General features: G+C 39.9%; 1 protein-coding gene across 1 annotated transcript in view; it reads right to left on the bottom strand.

The window, feature by feature from the left end:
- Window positions 1–14,106, bottom strand: part of LOC117461989 (receptor-type tyrosine-protein phosphatase mu-like) — a 190,459-nt gene that overhangs the window by 151,998 nt on the left and 24,355 nt on the right. The window contains exon 2 of the mRNA XM_071206434.1: window positions 2,861–2,983. Within this exon, the coding sequence (XP_071062535.1) occupies window positions 2,861–2,983 (123 nt within the window). The remainder of the gene's footprint in view (window positions 1–2,860; window positions 2,984–14,106) is intronic.

Below are 14,106 nucleotides of genomic sequence, written 5' to 3'. Positions count from 1 at the left end.
ACAGCAATCAGAGGTGAGATAGCTTTTCCACCAGTGTGGCTTTCACCTAAATGCATTTTCACCCATCAACCCTCTCTCCAGTCGCCCTAAAACAATTTCAACCGTCAAGCACACTACATTTCACATCCCTTTCACTGCGGTCAAAGAGGAGGGATTACAATTTTGCACGGCAGGTTGAGTGCTCACACTGAGAAATGGAGAAAGAGCTGCAACCTGTTAATTACGCACAATTCAAGTCGCACGGGTAGAAAACAACCCTATCTGAAGAGCACTCAGACGAGGAAGCCCAATCAGGGACACCTCTTAACCAGACACGGGATTTTAATCAGATATGTTAAATTTAGACCGTCGCACGAGGTGTTAATTTGTAGGTCAATGCTTTCCCCGAATTTGCTGTAACCTTTGCCCATCCTATGTGTCCGGACATTAATCAATTGCGATAGAAAAGAGCAGACACTTCCCCCTCCATGGAAAGTAATTTCTCTGGGGCGGTTCAACACGCATCATTCCGATGTACACACAGGTCTGGGCACTGGCTGCTTAAAATTAGTGCGGGCCTGCTAATTAATTCCCCCTCTGTCACTGGGGGCTCCCAGTGCAATCTATCTGTGATGCAGCCTTTGTGAGATTAGGCGTCAGATAGAGGAGGAAAACAATATCCATTAGTTTGCAACGCTACCTTTGTTATAACACAACAAGAACGTCATTCCATTAGTCTAATTCCTTAGACACTTGCTGATGTCCCTGCATTTCAAATCAGATGAAAAGCGATCAATGGAACATTAAAGAGACAAATTGTGGGTGACTGACACAAAATGCAGGGAAAGCATTTTAATGAATTTCAATATGTGAACGACAAAAAGGACTTCTTTAATTAAAATGGATATTTGTATTTTGGAATAAAAGGACGCTTTGTCTCTGGTTATGTGACTGTCCCATAGATCCTGTGTTAATTACTCGGGTAGAAAGAAGTTGTATGAATGTTAATACAGAAGAAGGAACTAGTGTAGAAACTCTAGAGTAGAATGTAGAAGTATTAGTAGTAGATCATCAATATGTATTAGTCTGACACTAAATTGTTTGGATGCAGCCTTATAGTATATTTCATTTATATGGAGCCCTTAGCCTAGCCTAATTAGAAACATGTCTCGTGTAAACGTCACATCATTAGCTTGAACTGGCCATTCAGTGATGCATTTCAATCAGTGAAAACTGTATGTAAAAGATAAGTGCCATGCAAATGCTTTGTCAAATTAGTTTCCTGTTGGGAATATTGATAGAAATTGTGCGTGGAGCTCGCCTACTTGAGCCAAGGAATATTTACTTTATTTCAGAGGTCTTTATCATAGGGAATGTCTTGGTGGATGCCGTGTAACAATCACGAGTAGCTTAGCTTTGTATGACCAGTCAAAATGTATATCTGATATGTAGTTCCTCATTGGCATGGATACCTTTAACAACTGATTTGATTCCTATTTATAAAAAATGTAATAATTAGGGCCGGGACTTTAACGCGTTAATTAAGATTAATTAATTACACAAAAATTAACGCGTTAAAAAAATTAACGCATTTTAAATCGCACTTATTTTTGCACAGCGGAACGTTTCTCACTGGATGAGTTTCAGGCGTACCGATTATACTGGAGCACCAACTAACGTTCATGACTTCAGCATGGGACTTCAAACAACAACAAACCACGGTGAACAATAGTCAAACATGAACGAACAAGCTGATGAGACCGCGTTGGTCGGCCCCGTGGATGGGACATTTTGTTTTAAAAAACAGACTGATGGAAGCGTCGATAAGAGCACGGTTGTGTGCAAATTATGCAAAAAAGAATTTGCATATCACCGCAGCACATCAAGCCTAAAGTATCACCTAAATGCAAAGCATGTAGCAGCTAGCGTGGACGTTAGCCCGACTCCGAGTGCAAGGAACCACACCCTGACCCAACCCACACTCAACCAGATGACTGGTTTCAGGGCCAGGATAAGTAAGTCCACATCTGAGAAAATAACCAGCTCCCTGGCTCACTGGATTGCACTCGACTGTAGACCACTTGGAGTCAAATCCATGTGAAAATTGCTTCTCACTGTTCTCAGGTCAAATATGTATATTTGATTAAAAATGCGATTAATTTCGATTAATTCATTACAAAGCCTCTAATTAATTAGATTCATTTTTTTTAAATCGAGTCCCGGCTCTCGTAATAATACACATTTATATAGCAACTTTCATAACATTGAAAGCACCTCTCAAAGTGCTTAACAAGAGAAAAAGATCAACAACACAGTTATTACAAAAGAGAGGTATTAAAAACAGACATGAAAACAATATTAGAAAGGGAAAATAATTATGAGACCAGAAATAGATGGAATTAATTAAAAGCAATATCATAAAAGTGTGTTTTTAACTCTTATATCAATATAATGTTTGTCTAATTTATAATTTTTTTGCATGAAAATCATATACTATAAAAGTATACATATTAAATATATAAATATCTATTAAGAAAACACCAAAAAGCTGCTTCACCATTCATTTTGTAATACATTGTTGGAAAATTGAGCAAGCCAGCAACTAAAGGAGCAGTTTCAAACATGATCAAACCATTAATGACCTCAAAACAAGCAAACATACATTTAAAATCAATGTTACACATTACAGGTAGCCAGTGCAAGGACCCTAGTATCCTACTCGTGTGAGACAATATTTATTTATTTGAAAATATTCTGTGCAGATTGCTGATTCTTACACAAAAGAAACAATGTCATATGTGCAGACTATTGCAGGATGTATTCTCTATACGAGGATGGAAATATTAGCTCTACTACACACAGCCAGTGTCATGGTCCTTACCTGAGGGCAGCCATGGATCTGATGAAGGCTTCTCTCTGGTATTGGCCTGCTCCCAGTCGAGGTCATCATCCCTGCCTTGGCTGTACCCACATGCTGCCAGCGTCTTCTCAAAGTTACAATCACCTGATGAGACAAAAGGGAAGAATTGTATATGGTTATACAGTTTTTCCATGAACTTGCTGTTCAACTGAATGAATATATAAATTCAATTCTACCCTTTTTTTTTGTATCCAACGGTATTCATAATACAATATGCCAGACAATGAGATGCATTTAAGTGAGACAGAGTGAAGGATTACTTTAGTAGGCGAGGCACAACATACATTACCATCATTAGCAGCACGGCAGTCCAATTTCACAATGACAAGTATGAAGTGTCTAAACTCTATCATCGTTAGGGATTATGTTCCAAAACTGCACCACCATCAGGGATAAATTGATTTATTTTCATTGCCGGCCACAGAACTTTGCTGTTCATGCGCCCTTACTCCACAGAGCCACTCTAATCCTTTTACAAGCTGCTTGCAAAATGACAGCAAGCAACCATTAGGTCCAGGCTTCAACCAGGCTCGGCGTGTGATCGATTAATACAAATACTCTTTTATTCCTCGCACCTTAAAGGCCACACAGAGAATGTGAGGGTTGAGCTCCCCCCCCCCCAAAGTGCTTTTCAATCCACTCATAAATCTACAAAAAAAGGCATGTCAGAACAATACGTGGCAAGAAAGAAGTTCATACCGAGTAAACAACGAGAAGCATAAAGGTGGTTCTGACACAGGGAGAGGTTGTTCGCAGAGCCCGCAGAGGACTTGGAGAAGAATTAGATGAAATAATATCATACTGCGTCAGATACAGGATGTCATCGGTTCGTTGTTTATAACAGATGTACTGATTATTATCCTGCTTCTCGCCAGAATCCAAATGTTAAATCTGAAAGTGTTTGCTTGTGCATTGCTAATAAGTTTCTAAACACAGATGACATACAAATTGCATTGCCCGTGGGAATGTTCCTTGAGCCAGAATCCATGCCATGCCAAAACCAATATCTCATCTCTTACAAGCTCCCTCTGACATTCTGCTGCAAAGGCTACGAGCTGGGGTTTTTGTTTCCCCATTTATCTCCCTGGTGACATTTACAGTACACGTGCAAATGAGTGGCCAAACGAGAAGAACACAGGATAATTAATATCCAGCTCCATAGGGCAGCTGCTAATGATATATGTGCTGCTTTGTCTGTTTTTTGAGGGGGTGGAAGAACGGAAAAAGGGAGTGATTGCTAAAGTAGCACGAGGAAAAGGTTGAGATATTGTAGAGAGGTTATCCAGAAATCCATTGCACATTACAGTTAAAATCTTAGCAAAGCAACTTGTTCGGATGAGAAGCTAGTTATCTGCAAGCTAGGTGTCCTGCAGTGTGAAACATCAAAGATAAGCTAACAACAGCGAACAAAGTCATAAAAACAAACCAAAAAGCGGGAGACGTTATTCACGAGAGATGAGCACATCAAACCAGAACAAAACACTTACTTGAAATGAACAAAAACAAACAGTTCAGACTCCAAGAGACATCTCCATGTGGCTCTGTTTAAGCTAAAGCTGTTGTTTGGCTAATGTGGTAGCCAGAGCGAATTGTTATGGTTGTGGGTGTTTGCGTTGGAAACTGTGAAGTTGTCAAGTTTTTAGATGAACTCTGTAACACAAAGTGTGCGTGTGCTCATGTTGCTCTCAGCTATCTGTAATTTCACAAACATTTAAAGCTAATTAGCAAACCGTTAGAAATCCTGTCATAGCTAAAGCCCAGGTGTACATCATTTACTAAATTATGGAAGTCTTCTAGGAAAAGGCTTATGGTTGAACTAACACAGCACTCCTCATAATCTGCTTTCTGCATATTTTTTATTATGATGACAACACTTTTTGAAAGCATGACTTTTACTTGAAGCCTATCTGTGCATTGTGGTATTGGCACTTTCGATTTTTTTCATAAAAAACATAATCACAGTAGGTTTCCCTCTGTATACGTGTTCCCTTTGAGCTATTATGCTAAGCTAATTAGAATTATTGAACAGCTGTTAAATTGTATGATTTTGTTCATTCTGTAGAAGCAGTTAAGCAAGAGATCCACCTAGAAGGATAGCATGTAGCTTTTCTTTGTACATTTTCTTTGATTAAATGTCCAACACTGCATTGGAAACCCTCGTGATCAACCTTCTTCATCTACATGTCCGCTAAATGCTCTTTAGATCAAACCTTTCAGTTGGAGCTTTTTGTGACAACCACCACAAGTACATTTGTGGTTGTCCTCCACCTCCCTTGAGTGACTGTGTGAAACTCTAAGAACATGAAGAGGGTGCCGAAAGAGCATGTACTTCATGTTGTCTCCCTAAATAAATAAAAATGTTGTGTTGCCAAGCTGCAACTTGGACAACATTAACATGAGTCTTTGGCTGCAGCGTCACAGGGACTGGCTGAGTTCCATCAATATTTGGACTCGATAGTTCCAAGATCCTTTGCCCCGAGCCGCCCACCTTCTTTCTCACAGCATGCCTGAGCTCAAATTAACTCAAAGAGGTGGCTTTTATCATTGGTGTTTGATATTCAAATCGATGGCATTGGCGAGAAGCTAAATGTATTCCGAGTCAGTGGGTGATGGGAGTGGGAAAAGGAATGTGAACACAGTGGGCAGCAGGAAAAAAGCCTTCAAAAGATGCACTTACAGAGCCCAGTCGTTGTTTCATTCTTTTTTTAATATCCACTTAGTGTTGAAAATTAAAAATCAGGAAAATGACAATGTTGAGGTTTCAGTTCATCCTTTTGAGATAGATCTGTTCTATTAATGATTGTGTTGTTGCTCAGGTTAACAAACTATAATGCTATTATGCCAAGATGTTATTTCACTGCTCAACTAGTTCAACCTGCAAATAATATCTAATCTCAAAATATCTCATTTTAAAACGGACCAATTAAACATCCCGTCCATATTTGTATGCGTTTTTTTCAAACCACTTCTTAAAATCATATCATTACCTATGCTAGTTAGGATTAACTAGCACATGCTTTCAGTTAGAACATTTTGTATTAAACACAGGTACTAATATGTCTGTTTTAAGAATCTGACAGACTTCTCTGAAGACCTTTCTCAAAACCAAAATCAATAAACAACAAAAGGAAGATTTGGCTATTGAGGCGCTGCTTTCTTATCGATTCCCTATGGATCTTGTATTGGAAGCAGTGGGTGAAAATCCATACTACTTTTTTATCGACAATACAGAAATACAATTGGCATTCATTGCTCAAGTTAACTATTTTGACCATTAAAACAGGATAACGGGGTGAAGACGCAATTCATCAATATGCAGTGCTTTGATTGTAACAATAAACTCTTGGTATAAGACAGGGGTGTCAAACTCAATTTCAACTCGGGCCACATTAGCATCATGGTTGCACTCAAAGGGCCGGTTTTATATATAAGACTATATAAGAATAAATATATAAATATTTAATATTAAATAATGTATTATATTACATTATTGCCTCTGCATTGGTTTATTATCGGATAGGGTAATAACTTCATAATTAACTACGTCTGAAAGCAGAAGTCTGGGCAAACAATTGCAAGTCTCTTCAGTGCGCATGTCACAAAATGATTTAAAAAGAAAAGCCAAATTCTGGAAAAACAAAAACAAAAAAGTGACATTTTGAAAAAAAGGTACATTGAGATGCATTGTGGGACATGTAGTTTATGGGCAATGTGCTTCTGTAAAGTGGCATGTAACCGTATAATAAACTTATTATATTATTTGCAAGCTCTTGTGGGGCCACATGAAATGAAGTCGCGGGCCGGATTTGGACCCCGGGCCTTGAGTTTGACACCCCTGGTATAAGACTTCATAATTGGGAGGTTCTCCAATAACGCCTGCAACTTGTTACTGATCTGCTGTAAAACTGTTCTTCCCCAAGGTTAACTAAAAGCATCTTGTTTAAGAGAGATTTCACAGCATCATAAGCTTTCTCAAATGTTTGACTTCATGATTGTGAGTGCCAAAAGAAAATGGTATTGCTGATCACATGTTGCACGCCATCAAAACCAACTGCTGCTTCCGAGTCAAGAGACTGTACCCATGCATGCAGATGAATGCATCAATCAATAGCAACATAATAGCCCTCCTCTCGGTAGGAGGTTTATATCGCTGCCAGTGTGTGGCATAACCCCCATATAATCAGCCACGACAGCTGCTGGAATAGATATCCCAACGAGGGGCTGCCAACTCTCAGAAGGAGATTTAACTTTCAATAAAAGCTTCTTGAGGTGTGGGTAGTCTGGGACCACGGATGAATGTGCTCCTCCACCCTGTCAACATCCCCCTTTCAAGAGAAGCAGGCAGCTTGAAGCTAAAAAGGTGGCCCTAGATATGTCATGAAACTATGTATTCCTGAGCGAGAACACACAATAGTCTTTATATTCTCACGCAGAGTGCATTTCAAAGAAATCTATCCATCTTTTCCTGGACTGAGCCAGGGGCCAGAATCAATAACTCAACCCTTCAATGCTGGAGCCAATTTCTCCTAAAGATTTTCAAGTCAGACTTAAAAGGCCTTTTGTTATTGTACTTGTAACAAAAGTAAACTTTGAGCATTAAAAGCTGTGTGTGTGCGCGATTGAGTGTGTCAAAGTTTGGTACTCTAGGGGAGTGCTATTCACGCAGTCGTCTCTGAATGCCGGTGAGGGAAGGATTGTGAAGTTGGAAATAGAAAATTTAATAGGTTGAGGGGTAAGTGATTAAATGGAAAATAAGGTGTTTTGAAAATGTTAAGAGTAGAGCTCCTTGGTGAGTTTGTAACTGACATTTACCACGCAGCAGTTTTGTTTTGTTCAAATTTAAATGTTCTCTTCTCTTTCTGGTCCTCAACTTTATGTGTAATTTGGTTCATTTCTTGTTTTAAAGTAATAAGAATGTGAAGTAATACAAAATGTTGGAGAAAAAGGTTCCTGCAGAGAGAAGATCAATATCTCTCTTGTATCAAGCTAGTTAGCTTAGCATTGCATATAAACTAAGAGTGTTAGTCTGGCTCTGACTGAACGTTAAAAAATCCAGCTATACCAGCGGCCATAAACAATATGTGTTGCAACTCGTTTTTTTTTTCAATTTGCCAAACAAATTGATGTGCAAAAATGAAAATTGGTGGTTTATTGGGTTCTCTTCAACAGGCTGAATGTGCAGTGACTTTCTGGAGTCCTTTCATCTCTGGGAGGTTTCAAGGCAACCCGCAGAGACTAGGAATTCAATATCAACCTTTGTGTATAAGCGTATATACAGTAAGTGTATTACCAACATGTTTAACTATACCTTTAAGCTTCATTGTTTTGCATTTATTTGAAATGACATGATTGCAAAGTAAGACCGGAAAGCACAGAACAAAAACGTAGGACTTTGCCGGTTCAGAACATAGTTGGCCCCTAAAGCCTCCAGGGCACCTGAATGATAATGACCAGCTTCTGTATACTTATTGGTTATTCTCAACCCAGTCATTTTGAGAAAGTTACATATCGTTACAAATCAAGTAAATGAACAAAATCACCATTAGTGTGGTGTGCGCTTTAGCTCTTACGGCATCAGATAGAATTTCTTTCCAGCAAAGCCCTTTTCCAGCATTGACACTGCTTCAGTCCCAGTGGCAGATATCATTGCTGCAAGACCTCCTTAGCCCCTCTGCCAATTCCGCAATTACCAGCCTTCCAACCTGTCCTGTCTGGCTCGGAAATCGCAGGTCTGCTCTTTGCTCCAATCTCCCTCAATGTCTCCACTTGTTTTAACAAACATCTCGTCTGCTGGCCTCCCCGCAGACTGAAACCACAAGGCAATCTTGGGTAATTTAAAACCGATGTCGACTATCTCCCTCCACCACCGCCAGTTTAGAGCTTCAGAATCCTGCAGCTAAGCCCCTTAGGGACTGATCGGTCTTTTCACTCTGGCCCTATTTCAGTTATCTATTGGCAGCTCCTGCCAAGACCCATCTCTGCACTGAATTGCATGTATATACACACTATCTGTTTGGGGACTTTGAACTGAGGGAAGGGATTTAGACAATCAATCTCAATATCATTATCAATCACGTCTTGCTGTTCGCCGCATTGATTCAAAGGGATAATAAAGAAGTTGGAGTGGAGATAATCTGCCTGGCTGAGCCTTGCACTTGTCAGCAATGTTATGCAAAACAAAACCGACAAATCACATCTCGTGTGACAGAATACATGCTCCGAAAAAAAATTGAATACTGCATGTGTTCGGTAAAACCACAGAATGTATACAAAAACTGTGGAAGATGTCTAATAATTTCTAAAGCTATGACGATTGTGCCAAGTTTCATTATTTGAAAAAAACCGTGTAGCTCCAAACCATCTCATTATAACTTTCCTTTTTGTCCTGTCAACCAAATATCAAATTGATGAATGTGCTGTACACCCGGAGTACAACACAGCTCCTGATCAAATCCACCCTTGTGCATGGCTAGATGTACATTGAAGATGACAGGCAGCCTTCTCTTTAGATATGCTAAACTTTGACAGATGATTTTCAAGCTATGTGTGCCAGAACAGGGCTCGACGTTCTCTTCCACTGCGCCTGTCAAGAACTTCCAGTAAATGACTTCAAATCCATCTCCATTCTGTATAACCTGCCAGGCACCAATTAAGATAAATATGGATTCTAACTCGGAGACACGGAAGACTCTCATTGTCATTTTTCTCTAAGCAATAAAAATGAGGCCTTCAGGTCCGTCTGCAGAGACATATCCTGCGGTGATAACACTGAGAATTGTGCTAATCATTCTTTTAGCAGAAGTCCATTTTGAATCACAGCTTGCCAGAACTTTTCAGCAATGTTGAGGTCAAGTAATGGAGTTCAGAGGGCTTATTTATACGAAAAAAGCCAGAGCTCCCAAATGTGAAGATCAGATTTAATCAATTTTCTGAAGACTGAGAATAAACCTCCTGCTGTGCTCGGTGTTTAGCTTGAAAAGATGTGGCTTAGGCGCATTCTGACTCGGACTTGACAGCAGTAAGGCCGGCTAACAAAGGCTTCTCCTCCTATTGTTCCCAGCACTCATTCGTGTATCCATCCAGAGAGAGAGCCACAGTGTCCGTCTCTCTGCCTCTGCCAGCCACAGAGAGAGAGAGAAAATAGGGCTGTTTCCTACTCCGCCTAATGCCTGTTGTTGATATACTGAATGTCGGAGCGAAACTGTCTTGCTTGGCTCCCTATGTTCCTGTGTTCAACATGCCCCTAGAAAATGATATGGTGATTGAGCATAAAAGCTGCTCTATTGAATGCACTGCTTGCACAAGTTAAAGATACATTTCAACAGCAAGGTGAGGAACAGCTGGGGGGAAAACAATACTACGGGTCTGCTTGTGAAATATCAGAAATAAAAAAACAAGAAACATCCCACTGTGTCTAGATGTGCTCCTATTGTTGATGCGTATCCTGTGCTGTGCAGAATCAACGTGTGAAGATGGCTTAGTGGAATCAACCCTCTGAATTGATTCGCAACACAGTAGAAGCTCAATACTAGACAGGAAATTAAAACTTCCTCCAGCCTGGTCTTACATTTGATCCAGGTATGATGGGCCACTGGCCTGAGCTTCAATCAATGAAAGACAGAATAAAAAGAGGAGAAACCTCTGGAAAATGGATCCACACCTGGACAGGAAGCCTTCAGGAAGAGAAAAAGGGAATGAGAGCCGAGCCTGTGCTCAATGCTAAAATCCCCCCTAGCTCACTCCAATAGAAAACAACATCCCCATCCCACAGTGGATGACCCTTCAGACTGAACCCCTTCAATCCTCCCAAAACCTGCTAAGTCAGCAAACCTTTGAATTCTGCCCGAGAGTAACAAAAAAGGGATGAAATGCTAATGTCAGTAGCTTTCCTCCCTGCTCCCCTCCCCCCCCCGAGTTTCCCAGAGCCTAATTTGTCAAACATGCAAGTAACAATGCCAGAAATTAGCCCAGAGGGAAGTTTCCTCCAGGGGAGAGAATGATTATGTTTGATCGTGGAATAAACAAGAACATTAACATCCTTTGTTTGTTTTCTAGAAGTGGAACAAATGCATGTTTTTATGTGTGGAGGAGGGAATAATTCAAGGTTGAATGTCAAAGAATTAGGAAATCGCTAAAGCTAATTAGAAAATGTAGAAGAATAGGAGAGGTTGAATCAATCCCTCTTGAGAAGGAGAGACAAATCTAGGCCACAAGGCAAAGCTTGCGCAGTCAGGCAGAATGATCAGCCTGATGAAGTATCATTACTTTGCTTTCGTGTCACGACATATCGTCAATCACATAATGCAGAGCGTTTAATCCGCCGCCACCCACAGTGACGGTGGGGTTGGAAAGTCTGGCGAGCACACGGCAGACGGAGCGCAGCTGGAAGGTGGATCCCGGCCCAGGTGAAAGGTCACCGTTTGGATCTGAACGCTGCCTTGACGGGTGCGACTGAAGAGCTTTCAATCCTTCTGGGGGCTTTCAAAAAGGGCCGTCTTAGGGTCTTCACCTGCACACTTCAAACACATTCAGACCCTTTGTTTCTCTGCCGAAACCCAATAAATCAGCTACCTGAAAGAAAAACCCGGTTGCCAGGCTTAATCCTCGCGGATCAGGGGGAGCCAACTTTGAAAGCATCGGGCACACGAGCCGGCTCCCTTTTTTCAAAACGTCCTTGCGTTTGCCAAGCTCTTGTTGTGCTTGGCAACAGGAGAGTCTGGTCAGTAAGCATCTGGAAACAAGTGGGAGGAGTCTCATCTCACTTTGTTTAACTGCAGCTCCAGTCCTTAGCCATGACATTTTAAGGCAATGTAGATAATTATACCAATAAGATCACCAACAGCCTTCACCATGACATTCTCTCCAATATAAAAGCAGCTAACAATATCACCCACATGATTGTGTCCGTGTAGCCGACAGCCTTTATGCAACTGGCATTACAGTTAATTTCCAATGTGTCAATGACCTGCCCAGAATCACAGTTTATTAGCCATCAGTCTGTCTCTAACTGGGGATGCAACTATCCGAGGGTTAAGGAAAGTTTTGGGTAAATAAGGTGCCTGCTGTTATATGTTTTTTAACTTATCGTACAATTCCCTCTGAGCAAATACACAACAAATGTCAAATTATTGTTTTAATGAGGTCGAAATCTGAGTCAATACAGATCTGGCGTTATGGATTGGTGTATCCCCATTTGTCTTCATTTGTATCTATGGCAGAGATGCAGAAATAAGTGGTTGGTTAACACTATCGTACACAAGCTACAGTTGCTTTTACTCAAAAACTCATACAAATTCAACAGGGGCTGGATTTAAAGTATTTTCCTGCTAGTTCAAAACGATTTCCTAACATATTAATGTCCACTTTAAAAATACATATTGGAATTAGATGAATTATTCACAAATAATTTCAAAGCCGTTTCAAGGAAAACCCATTACCTTTCAAATTCATTCAATCAAGTTAGGAATATCTTTACGACTCGATGCGTCTAACCCACTTTTAATATGATACTGCACAGAGGTGACCGGTACATGCATTAAGTGACAGTAACGTGAGACATATTAGTCTTTCCACTTGGTTTGTTATCAAGTCAGACAGTGAAGTGCATGGTATGAATAAGTCAAGGAAACAAAGGAATTCCCAGTCTCATTAATATTATTAATTTTTAAATCCAATTATTGTACGGCTGCTCGTGACCCATTTCCTGATTTAAGTGTACTATCAAAACCAAACACATCATAGAGAGTGGAGAAACCTTTAAAGTTTTAGATGGATCCAAGCTCCTGCAGGGTGCTCCGTCGGGAGACTTTGGTCTTCCAATCTTTATCCGCCTTCTGCCGTGTCCCCTGCAGGAGAATATTACGATCTAGCTTCTGTATCGTCCAGGTGAATGATCGCAGAGATTAGTCCGCAGCACACAAACTTCTGAGGCACAGCACCTCTCTGATCCCTCGCTACACCGCAGGTTTTCCCATTAGCATCGTGAAGAACGTCCATAAAGTCATAGTGGAAGCACATTATAGCTGGACATAGGAAGGAATTTATAATAGAAGAGGGCCACTGTGTTGAGCAAATGTAAAGATTAAAGCAAAAATGATATGAAATGTTCAATAATTAAGAGTCGGAAAAAAGCCGTAAAATAATCATCAATATGGACTTTTGTTCCTCTCCAGTATGTTGAGTATTAATGAAGTTTTGTCTAAAATCAACCAATCTTTCAAAATAATAGCATAACTTTATCTAAATGAATATTAATATTTACTATTTTCATACTCAAGTAATCCTTTAAATTAGATTTTAAGAAAAAGAAAATGATAAAATATGACTGGTTGGTTGCAGACTATTTAATGTGGAGATTTCCCGTTTTCCCACATTTGTATCATGTCTCTGAGCATTGGGCTGCTGGTGGAGAAAAGATGATATTTGAAGATGTCACCAAAAGTAGAGGAAAATAGTTATGGATATATTTCCCTCATAGAACAAAAAATAAATGTTCTGATAAAATGACAAATTGAGATTATTTAGATAATGACATCTTTATAGCACCAAACACCTACATCTATAAAGCCGTCCACTCAGACACTAACTAAGAAGACAAAAGGTCATACATATATGCAAAAAACACCTCTGTAAAAATATGTGCACTTGAATCATTGTGCATGTCTACTAATGACCACGACCATAACATAATTAGTATTTGTCTTTTGTCTTTATTAGGATCCCCATTAGCACTAGCATGAGCATTGGCTATTCTTCCTGGGGTCCTCACACATTCAAAACATACAACAAAATTAAAACAAAACAAAAACATCCAATTAATTAAGTATTACTAACTTAAAAAGTCTAATTAGTTTCACTAAAGGGATACTTGAGACTTAGCGTTTTTTAAGAGTCAAGTGTGATGCCTATGTGCGGCTATTATAACTCAAACTGTTTCTGGGCGATAGAAACTCTTCAAAGGCCAGCATTGAAGACTACAAAAGTTAAAAAAGATGATACTGAGCATTCCCTAAAAGCGTTTAATCACATGCGGTCAAATGCTAATTCACTGAGCCATTTGAAAACCGATGAGAAACTTCAACTTAAAAAAAAAAAGTAACAGCAGCAAAGATACTTAAAAATAGACGTAATGCATTCTTTCTCCTTCTGGGTTTGGTCAGTGCGCATGCTGCTGCATTTTGAATCATCTGCCTTTTATCCATCGCTTT

The sequence above is a fragment of the Pseudochaenichthys georgianus genome, chromosome 17 (assembly GCF_902827115.2).
Source record: "Pseudochaenichthys georgianus chromosome 17, fPseGeo1.2, whole genome shotgun sequence".
Taxonomy (NCBI): domain Eukaryota; kingdom Metazoa; phylum Chordata; class Actinopteri; order Perciformes; family Channichthyidae; genus Pseudochaenichthys; species Pseudochaenichthys georgianus.
This window is presented reverse-complemented; position numbering and strand designations above follow the sequence as displayed.